Source organism: Chionomys nivalis, chromosome 12 (genome assembly GCF_950005125.1).
Source record: "Chionomys nivalis chromosome 12, mChiNiv1.1, whole genome shotgun sequence".
Lineage (NCBI taxonomy): Eukaryota > Metazoa > Chordata > Mammalia > Rodentia > Cricetidae > Chionomys > Chionomys nivalis.
Window position 1 is genome coordinate 29,392,385 of NC_080097.1, and position 13,881 is coordinate 29,406,265.

The 13,881-nt window shown below is 40.7% G+C and overlaps 1 protein-coding gene across 1 annotated transcript in view; it reads left to right on the forward strand.

The window, feature by feature from the left end:
• Window positions 1-12,151, forward strand: part of Diaph3 (diaphanous related formin 3) — a 467,044-nt gene extending 454,893 nt beyond the window's left edge. The window contains exon 28 of the mRNA XM_057786074.1: window positions 11,607-12,151. Coding sequence (XP_057642057.1) covers window positions 11,607-11,866 — 260 coding nt within the window. The 3' untranslated portion in view covers window positions 11,867-12,151. The remainder of the gene's footprint in view (window positions 1-11,606) is intronic.
• The last annotated feature ends 1,730 nt before the right edge of the window (window positions 12,152-13,881 follow it).

Here is a 13,881-nt window from a genome sequence, read left to right on the forward strand (position 1 = left end):
GGCAGTACCTGTAAGTCTGTAATAATGGAAGTTGAGGAAGGTCACCTGAGAGATTTACTGTCTTTTTTCATGCTGGAACGAGGAGGTGGGAAGAGTAGTCTGGCCTGAGCTGCTCCCTTTTAGGTCACAGCTACAAGTCAACTCAGATTCTGTATTCCACCCCTTTATTGAAGTGTATGAGTCTGAACTCTTTTTAAAAACAGTACCAGTTTGTATAATCCAACTTGGTATAGTTGATTGGGGGAAAGATGACACTACTGAGGATGAAGAGGACAATCAAAACAGACCAGTCTATCAGCTTTTCCCAAAGGCAGCTAACCCTTACCCTGGCATACGTCCTGCTCTGACAAATACAATGTCAAACAAGAAAAACCAACTTTATTTGCAAAGGCGAATTGTGTTTAGTAAATCAGATACTTCTGACTTCCACGGCATGCACAACAATGAAGTAAAACAAAATCCCTAAATGGCAACATGGCCTTGTGGAGTTTAGAAGGCTAGATAAAAATGTCATCTCATGGACTGTCGCTGCAGAAGACATGTCAGTGTTAGAATTCAAGTTTTGTGACCATGATTTTAATTTCTGGCTTTTGTCTGTTTTCCCATTCACAAAACCCAGGTTTCCAAGAATGTGTAACTGTTTGTACACAAGAGAAGATCACAGTGAAACACTGCACACTGGAGCGTTGCTTTCTTCAACGCCACTGCTTTTCCTTTTATAATGTGTATTATAGATAATAACACGTTAAAAATAACACTGTTGTCATATTAAGGGGTGAGAATGAAGCTCTTCCTCTTGGATTAATTTGGCCAAGAGCAAACCCACGTTTTAATTTGCATGCTCCACTTTTCTCACTGTGGGGCCCATCAGCCTGTAGTTAGAGGTTACTAGCTTATCTGTGACCTGTCTGTTGTATGTGACTGCCCTACGTTTGACGGTCTGTCCCTATATAAAGGGCTTTTCTCAGTGTTTATTGAACAACACAGAAAGCATTATGTGGGAACAGAATGAAAGATACATTACAGAAATTTCTAACAGTTTTGTTCAAGGAAAGAAGTTATTTCCTTGATCCTAACTGACCCAGAAGAGGAAATAAGAACTGCAGACACCATCAACTTATATCCACATGGGTTTTGCCACATTTATGGTGGATATTTATCGTGTAAGATTTTTTTCAAACTGTTGGATATCTACCGCAAATGATTACCACAACATACTTAGATTACTCACAGTTAGTGGCGTGGGAGAGTATATAATTTCAGGCTAAAGCTGCACTTTACCTTAGGTTGTAAAAACGGATTGCATGGAAAACCCAAAGCAGAGTAAGGCTGGCTGTTACACTGTTCTCTTATAGGCAGGTTCATCTTTAAAGGGCTGAGTGTACAGCAAGATTGCCACTAAGTCTTAAGTGATCTCAAGGTGTATTATTATCTTGGCTCTGTGGTCCAGCAGAAGGTCAGTCTCTTTGAATACAAGATATTTCTATAAAATTACATCCTACAATAATACGTATCCCATCAGTAGGTTTCCTTCTTTATTGATGACTCCATAAAATTGGGTATTGGGGAAGTTTTTCCTCTCAATATTAAGAATATATTGGTATCTGCACTTTACTTCTGTATGAAGTTTGGATAACACATTTCTGTTTGATTATGTACTATGATCAGCATAAAATTTGTAAACATATTACAAAGCTAGATATACTAGTCCATGCAAAAGTGAGCTAAAAATCTTGGTTTGGGTGATTTTTTCTTTAACCAACTAAACTAGTATTTCTATATAGGGACAAATCCATTATAGAAGTATTTTTAGTAAGCTTGGATGAATGAGCAGTATTGGTTTCCTTTGGCAAATGGCTTATTGAAATTTGAACTGTATTGTTTAAGAATTCCTTTTGTTACTGTTACTAATTTTGGCTTTTGTTATTGTCACTAATTTTGTAATAGTAATGATTATAATTGTTATGTTTTTCCCACCCAAATACTAACCAGGCACATTTCTATTTATCCTCCAAAATCAGGTACTTTCAGGTGGTGTGGCTATAGATCAATGGTTCTCAATCTGTGGGTCGTGACCTCTTGGGGTCACCTGAGACCATCAGAAGACACAGATGTTTACATCACAATTCACAACAATAGCAAAGTTACAGTTATAAAGTAACAGTGAAATGATTTTATGGTTGGTGGTCACCACAACATGAGGAACTTTATTAAAGGGTTGCAGCATTAGGAAGGTTGAGAACCACTGCTGTAGGCAATGATTAGCTTTCTTTACAGTACAAATCTAACTTGAGACACTGTTGCTCCTCACAGATATTTTGTGTGAACATCTCCAGCCCCCAGAGCATTGCAAGGCGATCAGCACCATTAGGAGCTCTGTGTCTATGTGTGGACCAGGGCAGCTGCCAGCTGCAGAGATAGCTCTTGTCCTCCTAAAATATGACTAGTTGGAAACAAGGCATGCAACAAATACAAAATAACATTTGTAACAACTGAAAACAAAAAGGCAGTGTTAAAAATTTTGTTAACTTACTGCTTTTCACTTCCAGTTGGAAATAATATTCATTAATTAAAATTAGTTTACCTGATTTTTTTCAGTACGCATTATAGCTTTGGTAAATTGTTATATTGCATATATAGCCCATTTGTGATTTTTATTATACCTCTATTGGTAGTGCCATTTTGGAGTCAATGCTGGGTCTTCAAGGAGCCAAAAAGTAAGAATTAGATACATTATGTCATAGATCAGTTGACTTTCCGCCTTAGGGAATGGGCTCAAACAAGCTAGCTCATGTATCAGGGAGATCTTGGTCCTACTGTCGGGGGCCCCTCAGATTGACCAAGCTACACAACTGTCTCCCACGTATGGAGGGCCTAGTTCAATCACTTGGAGGCTCCACAGCTGTCAGTCTAGAGTTCATGACTTCCCACAGCTTGTTTCAGCTGTTTCTGTAGATTTCCACTTCATGGGTTGGTTTTTGTTCGTTTGTTTGTTTTCAAATACTTGGAGACTGGTAGGTGAAAAAGGAATTACCTTTATTTAACAGAGCCGTAATTTTTTTGATGGAGAGGTGGTCAGTAGAGCCAGTGACAAAAATTTCATGAGAACCAATGCTTAGCAAATAAATATGTGATCTTTTCAGGGCTGCCCAGAAGGGAATCCATTGCCTTATGATTGTGAGATTTTCAGGATCTGACTGGAAATCTTCAATCTTAAGCCATCTATTTTCAAAGCTAAGCGAATGGAATTTAAACTTTTGGTAGATGGTTCTGCCAAATAGCGAAGGTCTTTCCAATTCAAAGATTACACAATCCAACATTACATGATTCTATAAATCAAAACGGAATGGAATAGAAATTCCCAAGTTACCCATTCAGAAAAAACATCTGTGCTTTTGAAATATCTGATGTGGGATTAGAAAGTATCTAAAATATAAACAAAGGGAACTACTTAAAAGTGTACATTCTCAGAGAATGCTTATAAATGACTTCAGAAAAATAGCTTCCTACGTATTTATTTAACTGGTCATTTCAATTGAAGCACCCAAGCGATGCCTACAGAGATTCAGTCTCCCTGATATGCTTTAGCTTAATAAGTGTCCTTTCCACTTCTAAGTGTGTTTACTGTGACCTTCAAAAACATGGGGTCCTAAGATTTAAACGGAGTTCTCCAACAAGTGGCAAAAACTATATGAATTTGGCAGCACACCAGCCTTTCAACTTCAGTTTCTTCCTGATAGCATGGAGGTGTTAATGCTTGTCATTGAGGCTAAAAGACACACACACAAATAAAAATCTAAAGGACCTTTCGAATGTATATTTTGTGGTTAATAATAACTGTACTGTCCAACCTCATCCTGCTATTTCTCAGAACTTTTCCTCATAAAACACAGGGGCAACTGATCAAATTGTTACCGTCCACTCTCTGACAGGTGGTATTCCAAATACTTAGTGCCTACCCAGCCACACATCACTGATCACAGGCATGGTGGGCCTAGATAGCTGTAAGCACAGGATAGTAAGCAGAGGTGACAGCTGGCTCCCTGGGCTAGAGAGAACAGGATGACGCTTTGCATGTGGGAGTTTGGTTTGGGTATGTATGCTCAACCATGAAATTGTGGTAGAGTGCTTGTGTTGAAATGCGTACGGGTGCCATGATGCACTACATGGACGCATACGGGTGCCATGATGCACTACATGGACGCGTACGGGTGCCATGATGCACGACATGGACGCTTTATTGTTGGGTGAAAATCAAAACCCATAAACTTCTGAAGAGAGACGATTGAGCTGGAGCCTTGGATGAGAGAAAGCAGGAGGGGCAGAAAAGTAGCCCAAAGACCTATTTGTGAGAAATGAACACAGAGATTTGGTTGCTTAAGAGAGTTCAGTGGAGAAGGTAGAAGGCCCAGAAATGTATAAAACAGAATGCCACCCACAGTGGTGCACTGTGTTATCCCAGCATGCAGGAGTCAGATAAAGAGGATGACTCTGTCGATGTGTATAGGGCCATTATCACAGTAGACAATGACAACCAGGGCTGTGATGATTTGACTTCTGTCTCTAGCCCTGCCTGACAGAAGTCTCTGCCTCCTCATCTTTGAGTGTAAACTGTGGTAAACACATAAATATATCACCTCTTTCAAGAGGATTTTTATAAGACTCAAATACATGGGGTCTATGAGATGGCACAACAGAAACTGCTTGCTGCTCAAGCCCAATACCATAAGCTTGAGCCCCAGAACCCACATAAAAGTGAATGGAGAGACTCACATCCCAAACGTTGTCCTCTGACCTCTGCATGTATTCCATGGTACACATGCATGTACACACACACACACACACAAACACGATGCATGAACACACACAATTCAAATAAAATTTCTGAAAGAAATCAAATACAAAGATGTATCAGAAATATATTTGTAAGTTATATACATATACATATATGTATGTGTCAAAGAACAAAAGGAAGCTAAGGAGAGACAACTATTCATAGCACCAGTTTATCAACAGTAAGAAACCCCAGAGATATTGACTACTGGCAGCCAGCTCTGCCTTTACTTATCGCATAGATTAAAAACATCTATTTGTCACACGCTTTACGATTTCACATACCCAGTGGTGCCTTAAAAATTGTATTTATGGGTTATTCACTCCTTGTCCCCTAATAAAACTTCTGTTGAAGTGAAAGAGCACAGCTACTTAGTAGGTCAAAGCAATAGTTAAGAGCAAAGGTAAGGAACTGTAAAAAGACACCAGATTTCCAGAAGACTGAATGTCACTGAAGTCACGTTGGGACACCAGCGTTCTGCGTTCCTCCTCCAGTCAAAACTGCCAAGTTTGCCATTGGCAGCAAAGGTAGAAGCTCAATTTCATTTCTCGTTGGAGAATTGGCACTCCTAAGAAGCCAGCGCCCATGAGTACCACAGGGTGAGGGAGGATGGGATACTGATTTAAAGGAAGGAGCCTCACTGAGTTGGAGTTGGTATTCAGGTTTCCCCAAGGGTCATCCACCAGGTTTTTTTGACTGAAATACTTCCTCATTTAGGTGCCACATTGTGTGTGTATGTGTGCGTGCATGTGAGCTTGTGGGCATGTGTGTGTGTGTGTTTGTGCATGTGTGTGTGTGTGTGTGGCGTGTGTGTGGCGTGTGCGCACGTGCGCATGCGTGCATATGTTGCCAGCATCTTTCCTAGATTCCCATGTCTTTGTGTTTCTGGGGAAGCAATAAAAATGTTAGTTGAGGATGTTGGAGTTTTTGAATGTTGTTATCATTTAAATCTATATTCTGCCAAACACCATATGGAACCCGACACTGGATATTGTTTACAGCTTTGATTCTTATGTTTATGTCCACTGGGATCTCTGCGTTTAAGATCAATTTGCTTTCCAGCAGTACAACTTTTAATTCACAGGGGGAAGTAAAGCTCTGGTGGGCTCCCTGATTCACTTATAGTAAGAGTCATACGGTGAGTTAAATTGAATTAGTGAGTCTTCCTATTTTAAAGTAAAATACTGTGTGTTCTTGCCCTGCTTATTTCCAGGGACACACAAATACATGGGGTATATGGATTGGATCCTTTAGTAGTTTGATACTAAGAACAGTAGCTGGCTCTTTGCTTATCTGTGCTGCCATTACCAGAGGCCCTGAGTATTGGCAGGAGTCCTGGGCATATCATACACAGACATCAATTATAATATCTTAAAGGGGAAAAAGGAAAGCACGAGATTTGATTCATAAAATTGTACCAAAGTACTCCCTTTAGAAAATTAAGCAGTTATCTTACTTTGCCTTAGTACATTTAGTATCTGGTATAAAATGTGTGTTGGCAAAGATTTCTGTGGAGGATAAATAGAATGCTTCTCTTTTGATCGCAGCACCAGCCTCACCTTTCACTGAGTCCATATGTCCAAGTGTGCCATAATGTATTTATAACCATCTAACTGAGCCAGGCAGTGGTGGCTCCACACCTTTAATCCCAGCACTCGGGAAGCAGAGGTAGGGGGATCTCTGTGAGTTCAAGACTAGCCTGGTCTGCAAGAGCTAGTTCCAAGACAGAAACCTTGTCTCTAAAAAAACAAACAAAAAAAACCACCTACACATCAAATTATACTTTACTTATGCGTCCACACACCTATGCACTCTGACTTACAGAACTGCCACCCCTGTGTTGTTTGTCAGCTATTTAAGACTGTAATGCATTGTCTCAGTGTGTGGGTGCACCCCTCGCGGTCCTGAGTTCCTTGCTCGTGCTCTGTCTCCTGCTCTTGATTTGGACCTTGAGATTTCAGTCCGGTGCTCCAATGTGGGTCTTTGTCTCTGTCTCCTTTCATCGCCTAAATGTTTTTCTTTGGGTTCACCTTCTTAATCAGCTTCTCTAGGACCACGCATAATAGGCTCAACGTCCCCTATTCATGGCTAGAAACCAAATATGAGTGAGTACATCCCATGTTCCTCTTTTTGGGTCTGGCTCACCTCACTCAGGATAGTGTTTTCTATTTCAGTCCATTTGAGACAATGGGGATGTTCTATCAGGAACTCACCAAGGCCAGCTGGCCTGGGTCTGAAAAAGCATGGGATAAAACTGGACTTGCTGAACATAATGGACAATGAGGACTACTGAGAACTCAAGAACAATGGCAATGGGTTTTTGATCCTACTGCACGTACTGGCTTTGTGGGAGCCTAGGCAGTTTGGATGCTCACCTTACTAGACCTGGATGGAGGTGGGTGATCCTTGGACTTCCCACAGGGCAGGGTACCCGGATTACTCTTAGGGATGATGAGGGAGGGGGACTTGATGGGGGAGGGAAATGGGAGGTGGTGGCGGGGAGAAGGCAGAAATCTTGAATGAATGAATGAATGAATGAATGAATGAATGAATAAATAAATAAATAAATAAATAAATAAATAAAAAGACTGTAAGGCAAATGGAAAGTAAGGGCCAGGATTTGGGCTGTCAGGGTGCAGAGGGGAATATGGGTTCTGGAACTCCTAACAGGGCTGCCAGCTCTTCCTCTTAAGGCCTTCAAGCACGTTTCTATTTTTCAGCGATCTGGAGACTGACTTCTGCCTTCTTCACACCTTCTTACTGATGGCTTCCCATGAAAGTATCTCTGAAATCACAGAGGTGTCAAACACCATGCTATTCTCTTATCATCTCATCCCAAATGGCAAATCCGTGGCCATTTTGAGTTTCTCAGAAGGATCTGACTGTTCTTGCTTGCATTGGCTCACTTGTTATTGACCTTAGCCTCCAGAGAAGTTCAGACACCAAAGCACTAAAGGAGACACCAAGACTATGCTGGACATTTCAACTGTAGCTTGGTAGGCAGAGATGCCCAAATAGCTGTGGTTTTTCTTTTTCTCAACACACAGTTCACTTGTGACTTTCACAGGAGCTGACTGAGAAGAGTAAAATGTCAAAAGGATAAGTGCAGGTTCAAGAGGAATGTGAGTGAGAACGGAGACAAGAACCTGGTTCCTTCAAAGGGTTTTTCTTTAAAAGGAACCAAGCACTGAGTGTGTAGCTGGGGCAGAAGTGAAAGCAAACAGAAATGTCTTTCTCAACTTTGGAGTTATCACAACAAACTTGGATGCTGAGGGAAATTGTCTTAGTTAATGTTTCTCTTGCTGTTATGAATCACCATGCCCGAAGAATCCAGGAGGAAAGGGTTTATTTGGCTTACCTATCCACACTGTAGTCCATCACGGAAGCAAGCCAAGATGGGAACTCAAACTGAGCAGGAAACTGGAGGCAGGAGCTAATGCAAAGGGTATGGAGGAGGCTGCTTACTGGATCGCTCAGGCTGTTCTCTTATAGAAACCAGGATCACCAGCCCAGGATGGTCCCAAACACAATGAGCTGGGCCCTCCCACATGCATTGTTAATTTTTAAAAAATGCCCTACAGCTGGATCTTATGGAGGGGTTCTCTCATTTGAGGTTCCCTCCTTTCAAATGACTCTGACTTGTGTCACGTTGACATAAAACTAGCCAGAACAGGAATGATCACGGGAAAGCTAAGCCTTGACAGTTCAGTAGGGAGAGCGTAGCTGCCAAAGGGATGGCTTGTCAATAGCACAGCAGAAGTGAGAGCTTCCAGGCTATTCTCAGAGTGGCAGAATGTTGATCCATCCTAATGTGACGGAAGGTATAGGTAGATACTAGACATTAAGGGGAGCTTCTGGTGGAAGTTTCGTTTTGGTGGAAGTTAGTTACTTGTATCTAGGGACCAAATGAGAGAGGATGCACATGCTGGGGGTTTGAAAAGAGAAGAAGGGGTATGAGCTGGTTGCCTAGGAAAATGAAGAGTGAATGGATTTGGATTTTGCAATGGATTGAGATCATGCTTAGAATTCAGTCATCAATTTAGTTGAGACTAAGACAGAAAGAAATGATGTTTTGACCTTGACTGTGCTCTGATAAGGTAGTTTCTGTCTGTATCTCTCTGCTTTACAAAGTTATTGTGAAGCTCAGCTTTGAATTACTTAGCACTTTTCTGTGGCAGAAAGATGTTCAGCTTTGTCTAAGACAGCTCCATTGCTCCTGAGACCGTGTCTGGCTTCTGCCACTGACTTAATAACTAGCGTAAGCACATGGCCAAACCTCTCTTTGCTTTTGCTCCTCAGTCTGTAACATGGTGGTGAATTTAATCTTTGTAAATTGATGAGCTGCTTAATAAATACAGGATGTCCATAAGATAGTATTTCCGCCCTCTCTGCTAAGCACTGGAAAGTCAGGGCAGAGCCTCCACGTAAACCCGATATCCTGATAACAGATGAGCAGCCCCTGTAGGTTTTGAAAAAAGAAGGAAGGGTAAGTGCCCTGGCTAGTTTTATGTCAACTTGACATAGGCTAGAGTCATCTGAAAAGAGGGAACCTCAATTGAGAAAATGCCTCCGTAAGACTCAGCTGTAGGGCATTTTCTTGATTAGTGATGGATAGGGGAGAGCTCAGCCCATAGAGGGTAAAGCCACCCTGTGCTGGTGGTCCTGAGTTCTAGAAGAAAGCATGCTGAGCAAGCCGTGAGGAGCAAGCCAGTAAGCAGTGCTACTTCATAATCTCTGTGCTGTCTCTGGCCTCCAGTTTCCTGCCCAATTTGAGTTCCTGTCTTGATTTCCTTCAGTAGGGAAAAGTGATGGGAAAGTGTAAGCCAGATAAACCCTTTCCTTTCCAAGCTGCTTTGGTCTTCGGGTCATCACAGCAATAGTAACCCTAACTAGGACAGTACCACCATACCCAGACTGTGTCCTTTTATCCCCACAGCTACTTTTGAGATTTATTATTTGAATCTGAGATTCAAGGGGATTGAATTATCTAAGATGAGATATTATACCATGTCTACATAAAATCCCATGTTATTTTTTTTATTTTTACTTTTCCACATACAGAATTGACCTTGACCATGTATAGCTATAGAAGCTGTGAACCTTTATGCATTATTTCCTTTATTACCAGATTCATATTCTTGCCAGTGTAATCTCAGCAATCCAAGGTTTTAAATAGCACTGCCCAGGAAGTCTCATGATGGAGTAGTGTACAAGACCTCAAATGACCAGGGATGATAGAGAGGTTTGGGAATGGGCGGTACACTGAGTGAAAATCAGCACTTAGCCACAAATACATCTTCCACACTCCTTTTGGGGGAAGATGGTGGATACGAGATAAAATTAATTTATGTGACCATGGGAACTGCAGAATCACCAGGCCTGCGTGTTCTTTGCTGCAGGCACAGAGTGCGCGCTATGAGCTGCAGCACATAAACTCCTCTAAAGGAGAGGAAAAAATCGCTGCTTTGCTAGATTTTGATTTTTGAGTAACAATTGCCCACCTGATAGAGAAAGTGATAAGAAAAGTGTATTTATTTTCTTCCAACAGCTAAAAGCTGATCATACTTCTAAAATTTGTAGAGATTGTCCAAGAAACTGTGTAAAATACTCATCCATCACTGGAAGCCCCTGGTCAGGAAATGACAGTGCAGTAAATATCTTCAGCAGCCACCTTTTAATGTACAAGCTGTTTTCGGTTGGAATTTTCAGCGCTCACATAAAACACACTGTCATGAGTGACTGCTTGCGCTCCAAAGTCATTACTATTGGGATAATGGAACATCTCTCAGCGAATAACCAAAAAACTTTAAATGTCATGTCAAGTTTGTTGGAGCCATTTTCAAACCCTGCTCAAGGTTACATGAATATTGAGGCTATCTGCTTTTTAAAAGTTGGAGATCTATGAGAGAGTCGCTCATAAGGTTGTAAAATGTGAGTTAGTTAATTAGAAGAATTTTAGGTCTCTTTGAGAAAATTAATCAGCCATTTAATCACTGCCTATTATGGAGTCAAGATCACAACCACTTGCCAGTATGTTTGTGTTTTTGTGTGCACGGGTATATGAGAAGATGTGGACATACTACTCAGTTTCATTATGACAAAATTATCTAATTATCGTTGGCTAGGAAATACAATTTGCCTGACAACTTCATTATTCCTTTAGATGGATTTTTTTTCAAATTCTTAGGAGAATCCTCCTCACTTTTGTTCTAATTCTTTTGTTAGTCTAATTATCTTTTGTGTCATAATCTATGCAGACTGTTTATTAACCCAGTGTGTTTACTGAACACAGTTTACCCAGGGCTATTGTAGATACTGACACTACCCATTGTTTAAAATAAAGTTGCTGTTGTTTTGTAGATCATACATGCTAATGAAAAGACACCCAGTGGGCACATGTGCTTTCCATGATGCTGTGAGGAAAGGAACAGAGTGAAGGGGAAGATCAGGACAAGGCCCACGAGCAATGGTTAGGGAAGGCCTCTGCATTTCGTTCATGTTTGACTCAAATCCTGGATGAAGCATGGGACAAAACTCTGATAATTTCTTGGTCACTGTTATTTCAACATTAAAGAAGAAAATAAGCAATAGTCTTCTATAATTCCATTGATTCTTAACCGCTACATATTTACTTTATGTCTGCCTTTCTACTGGCTATTTTTAGTCTGCCCAAGAGGACTTATTTATTGAATAATTAAATCATGTTTTATAACATACCTGGACCTTGGCTTTCACACTGACAAGTTTCCTATTTCTTTTTTCCTTACTGTAGAAAACCAGAAAGTGCAGTTGACAGAAGGGTCACATCCACACCACAGTATCAATGGCAACTCCACCAGGACTCCGGCCGCGAAGGAGCTTAATTATAATCTAGACACTCATAAGTCTACAGGGAGGATCAAGACAGCTGAGAAGGAAGCCTGTAACGCAGAAAGCAACAGAAAAAAGGAAATGGAACTTTGTGGCTCTATTTCTAAAAGCGAATCAGTTCCTGAAGTTGAAGCCCTGCTGGCAAGATTACGAGCTTTATAAATTAAACTGGTTAAAAAAAAAAAAAAACATGATTAAGCCAAGCACAAAGCCATGCTTTCAGCTGTAACACTTGAGAAGTTGCTTTTATGTCAGTGACTTTATATAGTTTTAAATTATGATATGTATTAGAAAGTACAAAGCTGAATACGTGATTGCAATGTTTTTCCATGTACTTGAAGTTTTGGTTTTTTTCAAGGTTGTAATGGGCTTTAATGCTTTTTTTGTGTCCTGGTATTCATCTATTCTGTATTTGCTAGTTAAATTGTACATGTTGCCCTGGAGGTCAAGGAGGCAACCATGTCTTCAACCACGTGTCTTTAAGAAAATGACATCCTTTTAGTTCATAATATTTACCACTTCAACATTAATGAAAGCTCATTAAGGTGAAGACCTGGTGTCTGTCCATATGTATTCCATATTTTCTATCTGTATTGGCTCAAATGCTTTCAGTGCAGCATCAGAAACATATAACTGTGTATCAGAACTGTAATGGCCAGCACACTCATTATCGTCAGTGTTGATTCATGTTAACTCGACACTGGAAGGCATCTGAGCACATTTCCAAAAGGGAGGAATGTATGCACTTTCTTTGCAAAATTTATGTACATTTTGCAACGTAGAAATATGAAGTTGGAATGTATGCATGCAGTATCAGAGTACTGCCCCAAACTCTTGGTCTTAGCCAAGAGAGTACTTTTACCCTAGTAATTATTGCTCTGGAATAAAATTACCATTCTTAAGTTTCCCAAGAAATACATTTTTATTTTTGAACAAACTTAGGGTTTAGATTTCTTTAAGTTGACAATCAATGATTGTAGCAACAATCTGAGCGTTTCAAGAAAAGTTTCTGCACACAAATGTTTCAGTTGTACCTCCTTTGGCCTTGTTTCTTTGTTAATCCTTATCAAAGAGAATAAACTTGCTGCTTGCACTAAAAGAGCCATGTCTTCCTTCTTTCGCACATATTCTATGGATGATGGAGGCAGACTTTGTGCTCTGACGTTTCGTTTGCTCTGTAACTTGTAATGAGGAAATCCTTACTAACTTTCAGGTCAAAGGCAGCTATACACAACTAGTCTGCTGTGGTCTACTGCGATTGATGTCCTTATTTAAGCTGCCACCTCCTTTCAGCTCCATGTTAATACAATTAATTAGTACTATGGACCAGTTCATAGACGTTAAAGAAGCATTAACCATAGCATGTGGGAAATAATTTGGTCCTATAGTACTATAGTGAGTGTAGCACGAATAATAAAAGCTCAGGGATAGATATTGGGGTTCAGTCTGAAGATCAGAAAAGCAAAGCAGCTAAGCCACTAGAGAGCTCTTACCTCTATGAAATCTTCCTTCTGAAAGAGAGTGAGTTCCTGTCTCATTGCACCTTATACTGGGATTAAAGGTGTGTACCACCCCTGCCTGGCCTCTATAGCTAACTAGTGTGACTGCTGGGATTAAAGGTGTGTGCTACCACTGTCTGACCTGTATGGCTGACTAGTGTAACTGTTTAGCGTTCTGATCTTCAGGCAAGCTTTTTATTAAAATAAAAATAAAATATCACTACAATTGTGCCCTCCTGCAATATCTGTTTTCTTGAAAACAAATCTTCACAATCAGGGAAGAGGAATTTAAGCAGATAAGAAATGACAGCAAAGCAGAATGTGTCGATTAGGAAAAAAAGTCAAATGAAGGAATTGTGTCTCTTTTGATGTGATTTTGCCAAGACTTGAACTTTTCAGAAAGGGAGATTAAGGCAGATAACTTGGGACACACAAGTCCAGGTAAGCACTGGATACTTGAGCAACCATGCGGAAGAAGCTGCCAAGTAAAAGGAAATGAGGCTGGCAAAACTGCAAAAGGCAGAGAAAGGTGGCAGTGGAGCAGGCCAGCCCCAGTGCATGTCTGTAAGAACTCCAGACAGCCTTGAAACAGGAAGACCAGTCTCCCCAGACAGACAGCAGCAATGACTGCCTGGCAGTGCAACCCCAGCACATGCTCTCTCTGTTTTCCTCTCTCTC